The sequence below is a fragment of the Netta rufina genome (assembly GCF_964035555.1).
Source record: "Netta rufina genome assembly, chromosome: 5".
Classification (NCBI taxonomy): Eukaryota; Metazoa; Chordata; class Aves; order Anseriformes; family Anatidae; genus Netta; species Netta rufina.
This window is the reverse complement of record NC_140128.1, coordinates 30938678-30955483: the sequence shown is the minus strand read 5'-3', so window position 1 is coordinate 30955483 and position 16806 is coordinate 30938678. Positions and strand designations below refer to the sequence as shown.

Sequence of the window (16806 nt, the reverse complement as noted above, 5' to 3'; positions counted from 1 at the left end):
TTCAGCTTAGTCTTCTGAAATAAGACTCCTTCAGAAAATATAGGGGAACTCACACGACAGCTTGACAACTGTTAGTATTACATAAAATAGGTGGTTTCTCACTCAAAACCTGGTTTTGGCTGGGAACACTGATGCATTCGTTAGCCCTGCCTCTAGCAATCTCTTTCTAACTTTCACAAGAACCTGCAAGAGATCTGTGCTCCCTTACAAGATCTGTGATGTTTTTGTGCAGACATGTAGGAACTTAAGACAAACTTATTTAATAATACACTTGCTAACATGCTATTAATTTATAATTACTTGTACACACTACAAATGTAATTATAGCAAACTTCTATGTAGGAAGCTATTTAAGGCAGCTAATTGAGGGAAGCTAGGTAACAAAGCAGAACAGAGGCAAAAACCCAAAAAGCTAATGTAAGCCAGAGAATTCTGACAAGAACCAAGAATAATAATTAATGTTACCATGTGGTAAAACAGTCACAGTAAATACATGAAGACATTTTCCAAAACAATAAAGCAGGATTATTCTATTTTTCTCAGAGATGAAGGCTGGGGGGTGGTGGGTAGTTGTTTGTTTATTTTAACTTGGGTTTCTGAATATAGAATTTTAGCAATTATCTCCTTACTGTCAGATTGCAATGTACATACTAAAATTGCACCTTTTAACCATTAAGATAATTTCTATGGTCATCAGTTTATTTTGGAAATTCAAAGACGACAAAGTACAAAACCTCATATGGAAGGCTATAAAATTTCCTTTCATAGGTCATGTAATCAGCAGTTTTGCTATTGACAAAAATGGACCAAAAGCCAGCAAATGGTACACCAAACACGTAAAGATTTATGATAACTTCTCTGTGCATGAACCAATTTCACTCATGTCTGCAAGCAGTAGTTCTGTAGTCTATGGTAATTTAATGTTTAAATTACTAGAGAATGTATAATGTTTTATGTTTAAGTACTTTCAAAAATTCAGTATACCTATGCACATCAAACAAACATTTACAACTCTAATATGAACTTGAGCTCGATTATTAAGAAATTTGACCTGATTCCCACAAAGCCATTACGCTGCAGAAACATGGCCTGCCCATTCTCAATTAGTACCTTTGAAGCAGTGGATTTACAGTGTCCCAGTATTCCTGGAAGAGCAGAAATAAATTGGTGGGTAGAGAAAGGTAACTACAAAGTGCCTTGAACTGCCCTTCTTCAGAAACTGCAAGAGAAAAAATACATGAGCAATTGTTAAAATGTTTCCACACTGCTGAATACTTCACTCAAACTACAGTTCTTGTGATTCTTCTTCCATTGAATACCCATCTCCCAGCCAGAACATAGCTCCTTAGACAGTATAATTGTCTGATACTCCATTGACTTAATCAGGGCCTGAATATCTGCTTTACGTTTGTTAATAAATTGATCATTATTATATTAAGTCTTGAATAAGTCATAATTAAAACTGAATTCCTTGCTTAAACTCCATTTCACTGCGTAATATATATAAGATGTTGGTACAGCAGATTTCCCTATTTATCATATTTTATCTTTTCACTATACTTTGGGCCTGCAATGATATTTAATTTTGCTATGATCAAGTCAATGCTAACACACACAAAGTTGTGCAAGGTTAATAGTTTGCTGAGTGGTCATTTATTGGCTCTTAGCTGCAGAAAATGGAACTGTGGCTTCACCAGAGAGAATCCTTCCTACAGAATCAAAGTTCCAGACTGACAGTAATGACAAGATCATATCCCAAAGTGCAGAGATTTTAACTTGCATATCCTAATCAAACTCAAATTTAGTTCAGTTTATATAAATTAAGACTACATTGTGTCTCAGTTGTTTATAACAGTTTGGGTCATCCTTTCCAAGCAGTTGATGATTCTGTTTTTCCCTACATTTTGACAAAAAAAAAAAAGTTTTTGTTTTAGTGTCTATAATGAGTTAGAATTCTTTAAGGAAGACATTAAAGCTCTACAACATGCTTTATTTCTACAAGGCTTTATTTTGCTACATCTGTCTTAATATTTACCAACATTAGCAACTGCACAAAGTTTTCTTTTCTTTTTTAATATACTCCAGGCTATTTCTCAGATAAATGACCGTTACTGTCTTTGTATCCATAAATACTACCTATACATCATTGATAATTCATGTATTTGTACACACTCAGAATTAGCTCTTTTCCATGAAAAAAAAAAAAAAAAAAAAAAAGAAGAGGTTTAGACCACCAAACTTCTCATACCTGTCCCTTCCTATACAAATAAGTATTTTCTTTTCTTTCCAAGTCTTAATGTATTAGCTGCTGTTATCATGAACATTTTAAAACCCCATTACTCCAGGAAAAGAGTAAACAACTTCAGGATATAGATACATTTGCTTTCTCATATTTACCTTGTTGTAGCTCCTCAGGCGGAGACACTCCCAGCAAATAATGAAAAAATAAAGCAGCGCAACGAAGGTAAGGCATGATGCCTTTTTTAACACAATCCCATACAAGCCAGCCTGGAATATCCTGACTAAAGCAACTGTAATACACAAATGAGAAATATCTGCAGTAATTAATTCCGTATTTGGTAACCTGACTTTCCAAAATGCACAGCAACTATCGTGCATGTGAAAAATTACTCCTATTACTTAAATACCAAATTTTAAATTTAAACTTAAACTTTTAGACATGTGACAGCATTGTCAATCCTATAAAAACATTTTTGCAACTAGCCTTTGGGGGTTGCAATTAGATCATCTTTAGCATTCCTTCCATCCCAAAACATACACTGATTCCACAAAAATAAATCAAAGCAGAATTCGTAGAGGGTGCATCCATATTTTCTAGCTTATTTTGTCATCTAGATAACAAACCACTCAAGAGCCTGTAACTATAACCATAGAAGGTCTGGTAGGAAAGGCACTAATGCTCAAGCAAATAAGCAATTTTGTTTAGCTGTACACTATTCACCTTTCCTTTTATAGTAGAATTATTTTCTTCTGCTTGGAAGGAAAATCTATAACAGAAATCTAAAAAATTCAAAGCCAAAAAAATAACCTCCCCTTACTTTACCTTACACAGTTTGTGATTGCATTGCCCTCCAGAATGAATGTAGGTAATTTTTCATCCTTAAGACTAAGAATTTTCTCTGTTGCTTACAAGTTATTGCCTAGGGTGTTTCTAGAAAACACAATACTATAACTGAACTGCTACTTACCCACTAGTGTACTGGCAAACCTCTCTACAGAAAGACTGAGCAGAACATGCCTCTTCACTGTTGTCATGTGATCGAGCTGTAGGGGATTCTGCACAAAGATAAATCACACTGTAAACGCACTTCATTTGTGACACACATCTCATTTTATATAATCTGACCTCTTTTTTTTTCAATTGTATTACAGAAATGTTTCCACTTTATTTTGCTTAATTCTTTTCTATTTGTTGTTTTTAACCTAAGAAGCGTTCTCCTAAAACTGCATGCTATAAAGAATAATATTGATTAGTGCCCCTCTGCTCAGCCCCATGTAAACACTGCTTCCTTCCCATGATCTTCTGAAGTTATTGTCCTATATGGATTAAGTTACAGGAAATTGTTTCATTTTTTGCTTTCTTTTTTTCGTCTTGTCATGTTCAAGAAAAAGGGAAATTGTAGCTAGGACTAACTGTAGGTTACCGACAGTATTTAACAGTAATATGAAATACAGAGAAAAGTGAAATTCCTCTTTATTAGTATAGAAGATTGCATACTTTGGATGTGGGTATTAAATAGGTTGAAGGGTAAAGGAAAGTATATTTCCAAAATCCATGCTAGTTCTCAATGTGCAGCTCAGACTGCTGCTCCCGGGGTAGTGCTTTGTTTCTTCTACAAGGAGCAAAGGGTATAGGAAGCTGCCTACATGACTGGCTTGATCAAGCACTAATGTATAAGTGTTTTGTTTTCTTCTGCAAAACACACAAATGATATAATAAAATGCCCTGAAAATGATAGAGCTACTTTTTTTTAACCAAGAAGTTATTTCTACCTAGGACTAAATGTCATCTATTCTGAGAAACTTCATACTTGGAAGACACCAGTGGTTGCTATCAATGTTTATCTATTAAGAAATTTTGTAAAATGCTAAAATAATACAACCCAAATACACCCCTACCTTTTGCTGAAGAGATAACGATTTGTGTTATGTGTGCTAGCGTAGTCAGATGGAAGAGGTAGAGGTGGTTATAGGCTGAACTAATTGATGAAGGTTGCAAGTCTACAGCATCCTCCCAGTATAAAGATGGAAATGATAACACAACTCCCACCTACAGTGAAAGGGAAGAAGTAAATATTGAAGTAACAAAAATTTGGTAATAATTACATGGGTAATATGAATTATTATAACTTACATTCCCACTATATGGTTACATTTCATTTGTAAATGAAATAGTAAAATTACACAGAAATCTAAACTCTAAAAAAGTGTATGAATATGAAGAATAACATAAACCTACTTACCAAAACGTGGAACATATCTACTTCTAAGAGGGATGGAGTGTCTTCCATTTTAAAGTTTGGTAGAAGAACTACAAAATAAATATATTAATTACATATTTGTTATGCGCTTTCCTCTTTCAGACCAAACCACAATATCAGAATCTGGTGTCAGAGCCTGAATCACTTGTGTTTTTATCAAAAAGAGGCTAAGCCTCTGCAATGATAAAAGTATCTAGCTATTTCACTGCTTATCACTTATTTGACTGCATCTATTTAGCAACTTCCACGTGCCCAAGCAGCTCAAGATTTTCATGACAATCTCTTCAAAATTCTGAGATAAAAATCTCTCATTTATTTCTTCGTCTCACCCTTAACACCATGTTAAGGCAATTCAGCAGAATCCCAAAACCTGTACCACACCTAAGCATCCTGTCCAATACAAGGCACGTCAGATAATGGGATTCACAAAGGCCACCACATTAAACAGATTAGCAAGAAATATGGAGGATAGGTATGCGTCTCAACCCAGTTCTACCTGAAATCCAGGTATCTTAAACTTTTTTGTCGACTTCAGCAACACAGAGCTAGGTCAGAGCTATCATTTACTTTAATTCAAGCAAAACTCGGTAATGCAAGGGAACATAAGTGAAACTGAAGTTAGCATTGTTGTCAGTAGTCCGTCCTTTCCTTCTATGGTGTATTAATAGCATGCACCATCTTATAACAGAAACTTCTGCGACACAAGAGATAGGAAACACAAGGAATACAATACCTCCTAGAAGACGAATCAGATGTTTCTGAATCAGGACTTGTGGTGATGTTGTTCTCTGAGCAGCTGCAAACTGCACTAATGCTTTAAGGCCACTGTGCTAGAGCACAAGAAAAAACAGTTGGACAGGAAGAGATAATAATGAAATAAATCAGTAAGAACATACCCCTACAAATAGAAAACATCTTGATAAGTGAATTAAATATGAAGTAGAAGCATGTTGTCTAGTATGTTTTTTATGTTATCAATCTAAACTAAATCTGTAGTATTTTCAGATAGCTCTCAACAGAGAATGATCTTGATGTCAGCAGTTTCAACAACATATGTGTAAATGTATTGTATATCTACTTGCTCATACCTGTCTATTTTGTAGAGATCCAAATAAAGGCTTGCCCTCTGTTTCCAAGAGGTTTTCTTAAAATTAAAACACAGAAAAAAAAATAAGTTGCTTTTTTCTACAGGAATTAATATAAAATTTCTGTTTGTCTCACACATGTTAACCTAATGCAAGATAATTTTTCTTCTTAGTATACATCTTTCTTTTTAAAGCTTAGCGTAATTCTGATAAGTAACTCCCTTAGATTTTTCTTGAAAAAATCCCGCTTAAATTGGCTTGCCACATAAATGACTGTGCTAGGCTTTTAAAAAAGAAGTTAGTTTTCAGATCTTCCTAACTATGGATTTAAAGGAATGGTAATTCATATGAATAAGACATTTTTTTTTTTCCACCACATGTATAGTTAGCAACTTCAGAATATTAAAGACCACATTTCTTCTACAAATTGTATGAGAATTCTTTAAGAATAAAGACAAAAGAAAATAATGAACCCTACTGTGTAGTTGATTCAAGGATAATTCAAAATATTCAAAAGTGTTAAGAAGGTTTTGGGGTTTTTTTGAAGAAAACCAAAAAGAGGAAGCGCTGTTTCATAGTTGTTAGATATTTCACTGCGCAGAAAATGCACGCACATCTAAGATCTTTGTCAGCCTTGAGATATTCAAATATACTTAATGATGCAGTTAGTAACACGGAACACGATCGCTCCCAGTTCTCACAGGTTAAGCTCACAAATGTTGGTACTACATACATTAATCAGATATTTTATGAACTACCACCTAACAAAAACATCCTATTACTTACACTGGATTAAAGTGTATCATGTTATTATCCATGTAATTACATACAATAAATATCATTAATCTATTACATGTCATTCTTATTTATATAGAACTATCATTATTATTTATACTATCAGATTGTATACAATTTTACAACTCAAACAATCTTAAGAGCTTTGAGTCACAAAAAGGAGCGAACTCAAATTACACTTTACCTATACACTGGATGGTAAAAGCACATGTGCTCCAGGTCATCATAGGGATTCGATGATCAGCTTCATTTGGAGCAACTTTTAGTCCAACTCTGTAAATGGTGGTTGCAAACAGAATAAGCATCTCCTTGATACTGCTTGAGTATTTGGCTCTGCAAAAGTAAGCCAAGATCATTTCAGTCTGAATTTGTTAATAATGCTTGTTACTTATAAGTTAATCACTAACAAAATCAAGGTTATTCATGAAGGAATTATTGAATACAAAGACCACTTGTCTGTATAGAGGAAACAAAAATCACTAGCATCCACTAGTAAACAAATACCTGGATATAACAGCATCTGAAAACAAGTGAAAGCTACCCCTGAAACAGACATACAGCAGAAAGATTAAAGCAGACAGAGTTTAACTAACATGCCTAGAAGCACAGAGAATTGTGAAAATCACTGGAATTGTGGGTTAGAAGATTCTAGAGTCATAGTTCTGTACTAAGACAATAAGAACTGCCAGACTGGGTTTGAAAAAGAGGTCCATCTAGCTGTATATAGATCTGATATTCAGTGAATACTGAAGGAAAATTACACGTAAAGCCACATTCAGACCAAGAAAGTCAATGTTTTCCTTCAATATATATCCTGAAACATAGTTAGGCTATTTTAGGGAAAATTAATACAGTGTAGAAAGAACTTCTGGTAATACTTACGAAGACTGAACTCCAAAACTAAGGATAGAATTGAATTCTAAAGCAGAGTTTCCCAATCCCTTGTTGACGAAAGCCGGAGCATTTTGTTTTTCTCCTTCCACAAGAAGAAATTAGATCCACATTAGAATTCAAAGAAATTGTTAACAGTTTTTATAGTAGTCTAACAGAAGTGAGGCTTGTATTTGTAACTGTTTTGAAAATAATTAACAGACTTCATAAGCAAGACTGCCTTCTAATCATCCCTAACATTTTCTTCTACACCCAAACACATGAAGATTAGAAGTAGTGCTTTGCTACTACTTTTTCCTCTCCTTGGTGAGGAAAATACAGCAGCAGCCACAAAAACAGAACTTTCCTGCACCATAGGAGTACAAGTAAAGCACCATTTCTTTGGAACTTCTGTTTCCTAAACAATCATAAATATTTTTATTTTGGCCCTCTTAATTTATTTTTCTCCTTTTCACTACAAAGTGGTCAGGCAAAAAAAATAATTAAATTTGAGTGTTAATTGCCAATCGTCCTCTCCAAATATACGTAACTTTCTTCTACAGGGAAGACAGAAGGAAATGAATAGAAATCAAGAAACTGGTGAGTTTTCTGGAGAGCACTTTGAAATCAAGGTGTCAGCTCAGAAAGGGCCGTGCCTTTAACCCCAACTTTATTTTATACTGTATTGACTGATAGCAAAATGTACCCTTTATTTGAAGTTTTCTGTTGACATTACTTAAAACATGCACTGGAATATTAGATACCCCACAGAAAAGCTTCAAAAGGAAGATAATAAACAAACCTTTTGCATTTTTCACACTGTAGCCTGATATCCTGACGAGGATAATTTCCAGCCACCTAGCTAGGGACAAAATTTGAGCTACTGCCTCTGCATCCTCACTGAGAAAAAGAAATGCAAAGAAGTTGTTACTTCAACACTCAAAGGATCTTTATAAATAATCTTTAAAAGCAATATCCACGTAGATCAAAACACATTAAATCTATGTTTGCATAGCTTTGCACACTTTGTAAATTTTGAGCAAATGGTACAAAAAATAAGCATTAGCTATACTGTACTAGTAGCTGTATTTTCTCTTTTGGTGTACACTCCAGAAGTACTTAGTCCAGAAATGCTTTAGAAAAGGATTTTGAGTGGAAGCATATTTGGGTGAGTAGTCAATGAGATAAGCAGTCTTTTATACAAATTAGGAAGGTCAGCCTGAGCTTTCCTTCCTAAAATTTGAAAAGCCAACCCAACCCAAGGTCACACTTGTGTATATACATATACACACACACACACACACACACACACACACAAATATATAGAGATACAGAAATTTAAATGCTATGCAATCTGGAAATTCACCTGTTTATTTTTTGAGCCTGCAACGGAACAATAGGAATCACAGTATTGCACAGAGATTTGCAAAGTGGACAAAGATACTCTCCATTCTCCAAATCAAATATCTGTTCAACATGCAGACGTTGTCGAAAGTTCAGCTGCATGGCTTCAAAGTACCTATGACATTGAAAAGGGGATTACTAGAAAATGGAATGTCTCAAACATGACCTGAAAACAACTGCTCAAGTAATGAAAAATGTTACTACCTACAAGTGCTTATCCATGCCAACAAATGAGTCTTTTCCTTTTATAACTATTTCATATGCAGGAAATATTTCATATTACAGGAAAGTAAAATAAAACCTTTGGTCATGTATTTGAACTCATTCAAAAAAAGCGTGGTATACCAACTTCGTCAAAATGATGGTAACTTTTTCTTGCTGTTAAGATCCTTTAAAATGCATTTTATTAAAATTTTTACACACAGTAGTCTTTAATTTTTCTACTGTTCCTTCACATCTTCAAAACAATGAAACACAGACAGTATCTAATATCTTTCATAAGAAACTCATTAGAAAACAATTGAAATAGCATTTGTACACATTCCAATTTTAGGAAAACTTACTGGTAACATTTCATGAATGAATAATCAACAATTTGTGGCAATGACCAAGTCTCATGACTAGACAACAAAACTGCAGCCTTCCTTTAGAAAAGATGGTAATTTGCATTACAGTATCACACTACCTACTTTAAACTCAAAAGGAAACTGAGAAGTAACTATGATCTTTTTACAGGTTTTGTTATATAATTTTGCTCCCTCAGTGAATGAAGTAATCCTTCCGATTTCATTAATGTCTCAGTGGTATTGACGTTATTAGGAACAAAACCCAGCATTTAAATCTGCTTGCCTGAATATAAGCAATTAAATTTAGTACTAACACCCGGACTGGACATGTAGGATCTGTAAAACAGATACAAAATTACTGAACTTTCACACTAAGGCAATTACTAGTTATTATTTTGCTTTTGAGTATTACATCTTAAGATTTAAAATAGCATCTTATTTATCTAATAAGAGAAAATTTGTTTACAGAGGTGATCAACAGAAGTCATAATAATTACAGAATATTTATGAAAGTATTCATTACATATATATACACACAATATACATTTCCCCAAATTCAGACAACTATTTTATTGCAAGCAACTCTTCTTTCTCATACATGGCAACTACAAAGATATTCCATTAATTTGTACTTGTACTGTTTTATAGAGTATGTTTGCAGTATTTTTAGGCTGCACAGATACTCTGCACAGTGTGGCAGGCATCATTTGGAGGAATATTAGTAAGTTAGAATGTCTGTTATGTAATAAGTAAAAGACTATACTCAAACCTTCTGTGTCATCCCGTATGAGAAGAGCCTGTTGTCCATTTTAATCCCATTTACCCATACAGCAAGTCATCTTTTCTTAAAAAGAGCAAGGGAACTGAGCTCCAGTGTTGCACTACTTAGATTCTACGTAGATGTGGATCGATCTGCCAAGAGCAGATGTATTATACTCGAGGAACATAATTCCATATCATTTTAAGTGTGTGTACCTATTTATTTTGTACTGTGTTTTGTTTTGTTTTTTAATAAAAATATACATACAGAAAAGTAAATAGTAAGCACTTGAATTTTAGTCAAGCTTTTTAAAGTAAAATGGCACAAGCTTAAAAAAACAGCCACTTGAAATTGTTTTTATCATTTGACAGCATGAAGTAACTTCCTTGCATGACCCAACTCTCTATCTGTTTATAACACCTCAGTGGTATTTAAGTTCTAGTATTATTTCACAGTATTTATCCTTTTTTAGAGTTGCTGAATCTACATGTACTCAAAATGCTCAACATTAGCTTTATTGCCTATAATCATATACATGTAGCTAGAGGCAAAGATGACCATATTATGCAGGCTGAATAACTTGTTTTTTTAATAGTTCAGGCTATATTCTAATCCAACATCCTTTGTCTAAATACTGGGCACCTGCAAACAATATGTATCTAGTATAGCTTTTAACTACTGTATCAATTTTTTATTTTTTTTTTATTAAGAGTTTGTCCACCACTGGAGAGGAACCTCTACACTGGTAGATTTAACCATTTATATTCTAGTCTAAATGCCAGATTTTCATCTAAAGACTCACTGGCATAACTCAGCTTCATCCTTTAAGCAGTGAGCAGGTAACAAGCTTTCAGAGACAAAGGAGTGTTGTTGTAGAACACCCATCTGGAAGACTCCTACTGGTCCTCACTGGACTGTTAAAAAGACATCTACTAGATAGGGTTTCTTATTCTTGACCATTTTTACCCCATCAGTTTTATTTGCGTAACTCCTTACATATTCTTCTTTGGGTCATAGAAGTAGATTGATACCTTCTGATGATGCTTTTCTTCATTGGTTAAAAACTTCTCTTGTGCCATGTTTCATTCTTAGATGAGTACATAGCCTGAATTCTTAATTCAATAGCCACTTACTATTGTGTGTTCTCTGCGTGCAATTAAACGTTTCAGAAAATAGATCAATAAAAATGAAAAACTGCAAAAACCTTGCAAAGACCTATCCTTACTTCTGCCAGCAGGTTGCATGCATCACATGGCCACAGCTTCCTGTGTGGGTTCCACATGGTAAGTCAGGATGCATGAAGAGAGGATCTATTGTATCTAGAAAAACACAACAGAAAATATATTGAAAGAACAGTGACGTAACTTCTGATCAATATGAATAGAAATGAACAGTATACACAGAACACAAGCCTTCAGATTTTATTTTTTTCACAGTTCAGTCACATTATGCATTTCATGAGCTTTTCCAGATTAACACTTTAAAGTAATCACAAGACAGAACCCCCTTCAATTATTATTTAATATTATAGTATGCTTGAATCACACTTGTAGCTTTATGGTGTGTTGTACATCCACCCTGGGGTGATTTCACCTAAATATTTGACTTGACTGTTATTAAGTAGGACGGAAAAATAAATTATAATAAAAATGAGAATAAGTTAGATGCTTTTTCCATACCTTCAAACCACTTGTCCTGGTCAAAGAATTAGGGTGACTTAGTAGGATCTTCTCTCAACAAATCCATGTCTGACAATTCTTATCCCTTTTTCTTTCTAGTTTTTATAAACCTGTAATAATTACTATCATTCAACGTACTTCTAGGCATCTAAGCTCTCTGAAGTCAGAACTTTTTAGTACTTCCTTGTTTCATTTTTTTTTTTTTCTTAAGACAAATACTTGTTTGCTCTTCTTAGCCCTTTGAGATCTCAACTATCTTCCATGCATTTTAAAAGATAATTAAAGATTCTACTGAAGACAAAGTTCTGAGAGTACTTTCAAAATTATTTTAGTAGTTGACAAGGTGAATACACTGAAATTATCTAGATAATGTTGCAATACCTTTTATCCTGTTCTAGACTATTTCTTTTCTTAAAGTCAACAGCGGAACACCTGATCTTGAATTATGACTAATTTTCTTTTTTGCTCTTTTTTTTTTTAAACTTTAAAAAAGTTTTTTAAAAAACTTATTTTTTTTTTTTTTTAAGTTTAAAAAAAAAAAGAGCAAAAAAGTCAGTGTCCCCTTTTCCTTGCATTTATTTTCTTTCTTTCCTATTAAATAATTGACCAAAATCTCTCTGATGCTTAATCAACTGTTACTTACAAAAATTTCTGGTTGGTCTTTGTGTTTCTTGCTTCCAATATGTCATTATGCAGCTCTAGTTGTGTATGATTCTTTATATTCATTCTTGAACCATGTTATATGATCCTTGCTTATGCTTTTTTGTTATTGTTTTTAAGTGTAGTTTTTACTTTACGGACATGAAAAAACACCTGACACTACCATACAGACCTCTGATAATGTTCATGTATTTCTTCCATATTGTCAAATTTTACTGGTGTACTTGAATAAACAGGAACTGTTAATATTCTCTTTTTCCCCCCTCTAAAGTGACCGCTCCCACTAGGTCTTGAAGTTTTATATATCTTCTTGTGAGAATAACTAAAGCATTTTCTGATATCCTAGGGAAAAAAATAAATTTTCATACACTTCTCATTCTTAATTTTTAAAGCATGGATTTTAGGAAAGTGAAAAATGTTAAACTGTTCCAAGTAAGAGCTGGCCATTTAGCCATCTGACTGAACACAGAGTTTAACTAGGTTCATTGGACAACAAGCTCTAGGTACAGAACTGCTTGTGTCCTAGAAGAAAATTGCTTACCTCCTGAGAGTTCAACAATTCTGCTTCTATTCTGAGTTAAGGCAGTTGATTTCTGGACACAGGCAGATAATACCATAGCAGCACTTTCCAGCTTTACTTCCTGCTCCTCCTGACAAAGAATACATGTCAGAACTTCTTTCTCAGCAACAGATGGACCTCGTTTGGGACCCAAAGCAATTCGGGAGTAATCAATTGCTGAAGAAATGCTGTAAGATAACAGATGAAAAATAATCATTTTTTTCTTCTAATGAAACAGACTTACTCTTGAGGCATCTAAAATCCTAACATGCTGCAAGCATCTCCAGTGTTATACCAAAGAGCTTTGCAAAACCAAGTGATGACAAAATGATGAAAAAACACTTCAATTCTCACTAAAATGCTCTATTTTTTAAAAAAAAAAAGAGAAAGTGGTAGCCATTTAACACTGAATATCACACATTGATATAGGTTCAGACAGCAGTACATTCAGGCAACTGTATTCAATAAGATTGAATTAAATATATTTTAATCTTACAGATGCATTATAATTTTATTGAATTCAGTGTTTTGTGACACTACTTCCACGTATTTTAAAGTATTTCTTATTTTAAAAGTTCAGCAATGATTTAAAGATTGTTTTAAAAACCAAAGTTCACAGAAGAGATATGAATCCTCTTGGTGCTGTTTTTCAGATCTCTATTTTTCTGATTAGTTTTGTGCAGCCTCAATTAGACTAAAATTGTAATTGCATTAGGCATATTTTTGAAGAATCTCTAGAACAGAAGCAATCCACATGACCAAAATCGTATCACTGCTAAAACAGATAAACATAGCTACCCTTAAACTATTCTCCCACAAAATGATAAACCATATCAAAACTCAAAGCTCTGCTTTGAGAATCAGAGCAGTTATCAGTTCTCAGCTGTACTGTGTCACCCTGCCTGCCCACTGAAGTAGTCACATCAACAGAAGTTTATGGTATAAAATTGAGATATTTCTGCACCTGGCTATTTTTACCATACACAGCAACACTACCCTCCTTATCCACCACTCATGAAAAAAAGGTCCTCTCTCCTTCAATTGTAACTGGCTTCCATTTCCAATTATTTGCCTGCTAATGCAGTCTTTCCTCTAGAACTGACTCATTTAAAAATTTTTAACATTTTAAGAGTAGTTACCTAATAACGAAAAACCCAATCAAATAAATTCAGCACAATAACTGAGAGTGAGACATGAAGTGTGTGATAAACATTACAAACATAGTATCATAAATTGCTGTAAATATATACTAAAGTTAGGATTTTAAAGTTAGGATTTATCATAATAGGTAAGTGGTTTGTCCTACACAAGCAATGATGTAGTTATATATTTGAAGCCTCAACAGAGGAAAAAGGAAAAGCTTATCATACACCTAGCCACCTAAAGCAGCACAGGATAAAAAATATTCATTTCCAAATTGTATATGACCTGCATGACAATAAAGGATTCACTTGCCATTATTATAGTATACATAATTACAGGATATTGCAGAACTAAGTTATCCAGTCTGTAAAACACCAATTCACTCTTAAATTATCTTTCCTTTCCACCAATATAAACCAAACATCTTCAGTATGAAATCAGATTTTAAAAAACAGTGAATAGAAATAGCAGCAACTTGAGCTACAAGAAGCATGTTTTCTTCATTGCAATTTAACCATAGCCAATATGCATTAGATTCTTTACAAATTTAAGTTGTTGTACAAGGCAGACGGTCATCTCCTCAAGTACAGCGATGTCAACTACACTTCTAAAGATATTTTTCAAATGTTCCATAATAAGTACCTACAATTTGAAGAAATAATGTTCTTATTGTTTAATTTATGCTGATCTACAAAAAGCAAATCCACTGTTCTAACATCAGCAAACATGCACTACTTCTAATATTATTCTTTAACAGAGGACTTAAAACTAAAAAAGGGAAACTAATTTGCTGACTGGGATGACAATTTATCTTACCATACTATAAGTATTTTTATAAGGCAGTATCACATTTTAGGTAATGAACTCTTCCCCACCAGAGCTCTGGATGTCTGCTTTTTCTTACCTTTCTTCCTCCATAACAGCATCTTCTTTCCCTTGTGCCTCTGATGTGTTTTCATAAAGGAGTTTATGGGTTTCAATGAAATTCCTCTGCAGAGCAGACATCTGAGCCATTATCTTCTGACGATGTAGCCTAGCTGCTTCTGCCTTTCTCTTCCTCTCAGCTTTCTCTTTATCCTGAGTGCTCTGGGTCTGCACACACCAAATTGCAGGCAACAGAGAACATCAAAAAATAGAAGAATCTTTCCCCAATTATAAGCATATATATAATACTAACATCAAATTCCTTAACTGATAACACTTTGGGTTTTGTTTGTTTTAAAGTTAATTGCTGAACGCTGAAACATGTTAACACTGAAAAACTTAAAACCTAAATTTAAAGTGTTGACTAGGATCATTAAGAAAAGAAATGAGATTGACAGACCTGCAAGATGTCAGTAGAACCATAACTTGCAGAAAAATAAGATCAGTGACACCTGATCCATTTTGTTTACCTTCTACATCTTAGGAAACTTTAGTGAACATCAAGTTTACTGGTGTTGTTATTCCCACACCATAAATGAAACTTTTAAATGAAGCCCCTAATGTGTACTCCATATATCCCTTACAGAAATTTAAGAAACTTTAATCTTGAACTATTTGTGGAGATCACAGCAAATAGATTGATCCTTCATTTCTATAGCAAAATTTTATGTATCTGAGTACGGTATTTTCCCCTACTACTTCTTCATTGTAGAATGGACCACTATTCTTCTTCCAGTGTTTCTTCATTTATCATATTTCCAAAAATTGTAAGAATTTATACACTTTAGAAACATGGAAATTGAACACAAAGGTAGATATAATTGAAATATATGAAACCTAATTCTTCTTATTCAACTACTTTAGGCACAAATTCAATATTATATGCAGTTTCCATTCAGGATGCCATTATTTTTTGAGAAAATGAAGTAACAAGAAGTTGCTTTATAAGTAGTGAACCTAACAGATTGGTTTGTTACGGACTTAAGTGTTTCATTCCCTTACCTTTCTAACTATCATATGACACCTTTCTCAAAAAAGAAACATGGCATATGTTGTGATAGGTTTAGAGCTACACATGCGATGCCTGGACAAGAGGTTGTTTGGCAGCAAGCTGTTGCCAAACACAACGTGTAAGAGCAAACTGGCCTGTCTTTGCACTCTATCTAAAGGTAATCGGATTCTTTTCTCTTCAGCTGCCTATTATTAAAAAAATAGGTAATGCTGCAGTAAACTTTAAGATCTCCACTGTCTCACTTGACCACTGGATTTAAGAGATTACTTTGAGGGAAGAGGGTAAAGACTGATGCACAAAGTAATGACCTAAGTTTGATTTCTTTATCACACGATCAAGGCATAGTATATTAGCCTCTTGTTAGCTCATGTAAATTACAAGATAGCATTTTAAGTGTATTTGTATTTGCACAGTGACAGCATAATAGAAAAGGTGATCAAACCACAAAGATAAAAGCATAAATAAATAAAAACAAATTCCCATCCTCTTAGAGTCTAAATGCTATTTGTAGACAATATATTATAAAGTAATACCTACAATGGTATTTTCATATAACAATTAAATTAGGTACTTATTTCAAAACACCATTAAATAATATTATATACAAGATTTCTATTGAACTTTAATTATTACCTCATCACCTTTTGTAGCTTCTGAGACTGATGTAGCTGCTACTGTTGTCAAACTAGATTTTTCTCTCATTCTCTTCACCGTGTCAAACATCTAGGGTGAGAGGCTTAGATGTTAAAAAGGTAGTAATAGCCAAGTTGCACTTTATTATAGGTAAGAGCAGAGCTCCTGATTTTTAATTTTACATTTTTTTCAGATTGCCAAATGGATGAAATCA

General features: G+C 33.7%; 1 protein-coding gene across 3 annotated transcripts in view; it reads right to left on the bottom strand.

Moving 5' to 3' along the window:
* UBR1 (ubiquitin protein ligase E3 component n-recognin 1) overlaps positions 1-16806 on the bottom strand; it is a 61896-nt gene that overhangs the window by 7420 nt on the left and 37670 nt on the right. For all 3 annotated transcript variants that reach the window (XM_084288079.1, XM_084288077.1, XM_084288078.1), the window contains exons 28-42: positions 16593-16682; positions 14928-15115; positions 12863-13068; positions 11208-11301; positions 8619-8771; positions 8055-8152; positions 7265-7358; positions 6567-6715; positions 5591-5646; positions 5236-5332; positions 4485-4552; positions 4141-4291; positions 3210-3297; positions 2398-2531; positions 1111-1219 (exon numbers count right to left, since the gene is read on the bottom strand). In XM_084288079.1, the coding sequence (XP_084144205.1) occupies positions 1111-1219; positions 2398-2531; positions 3210-3297; positions 4141-4291; positions 4485-4552; positions 5236-5332; positions 5591-5646; positions 6567-6715; positions 7265-7358; positions 8055-8152; positions 8619-8771; positions 11208-11301; positions 12863-13068; positions 14928-15115; positions 16593-16682 (1775 nt within the window). The remainder of the gene's footprint in view (positions 1-1110; positions 1220-2397; positions 2532-3209; positions 3298-4140; positions 4292-4484; positions 4553-5235; positions 5333-5590; positions 5647-6566; positions 6716-7264; positions 7359-8054; positions 8153-8618; positions 8772-11207; positions 11302-12862; positions 13069-14927; positions 15116-16592; positions 16683-16806) is intronic.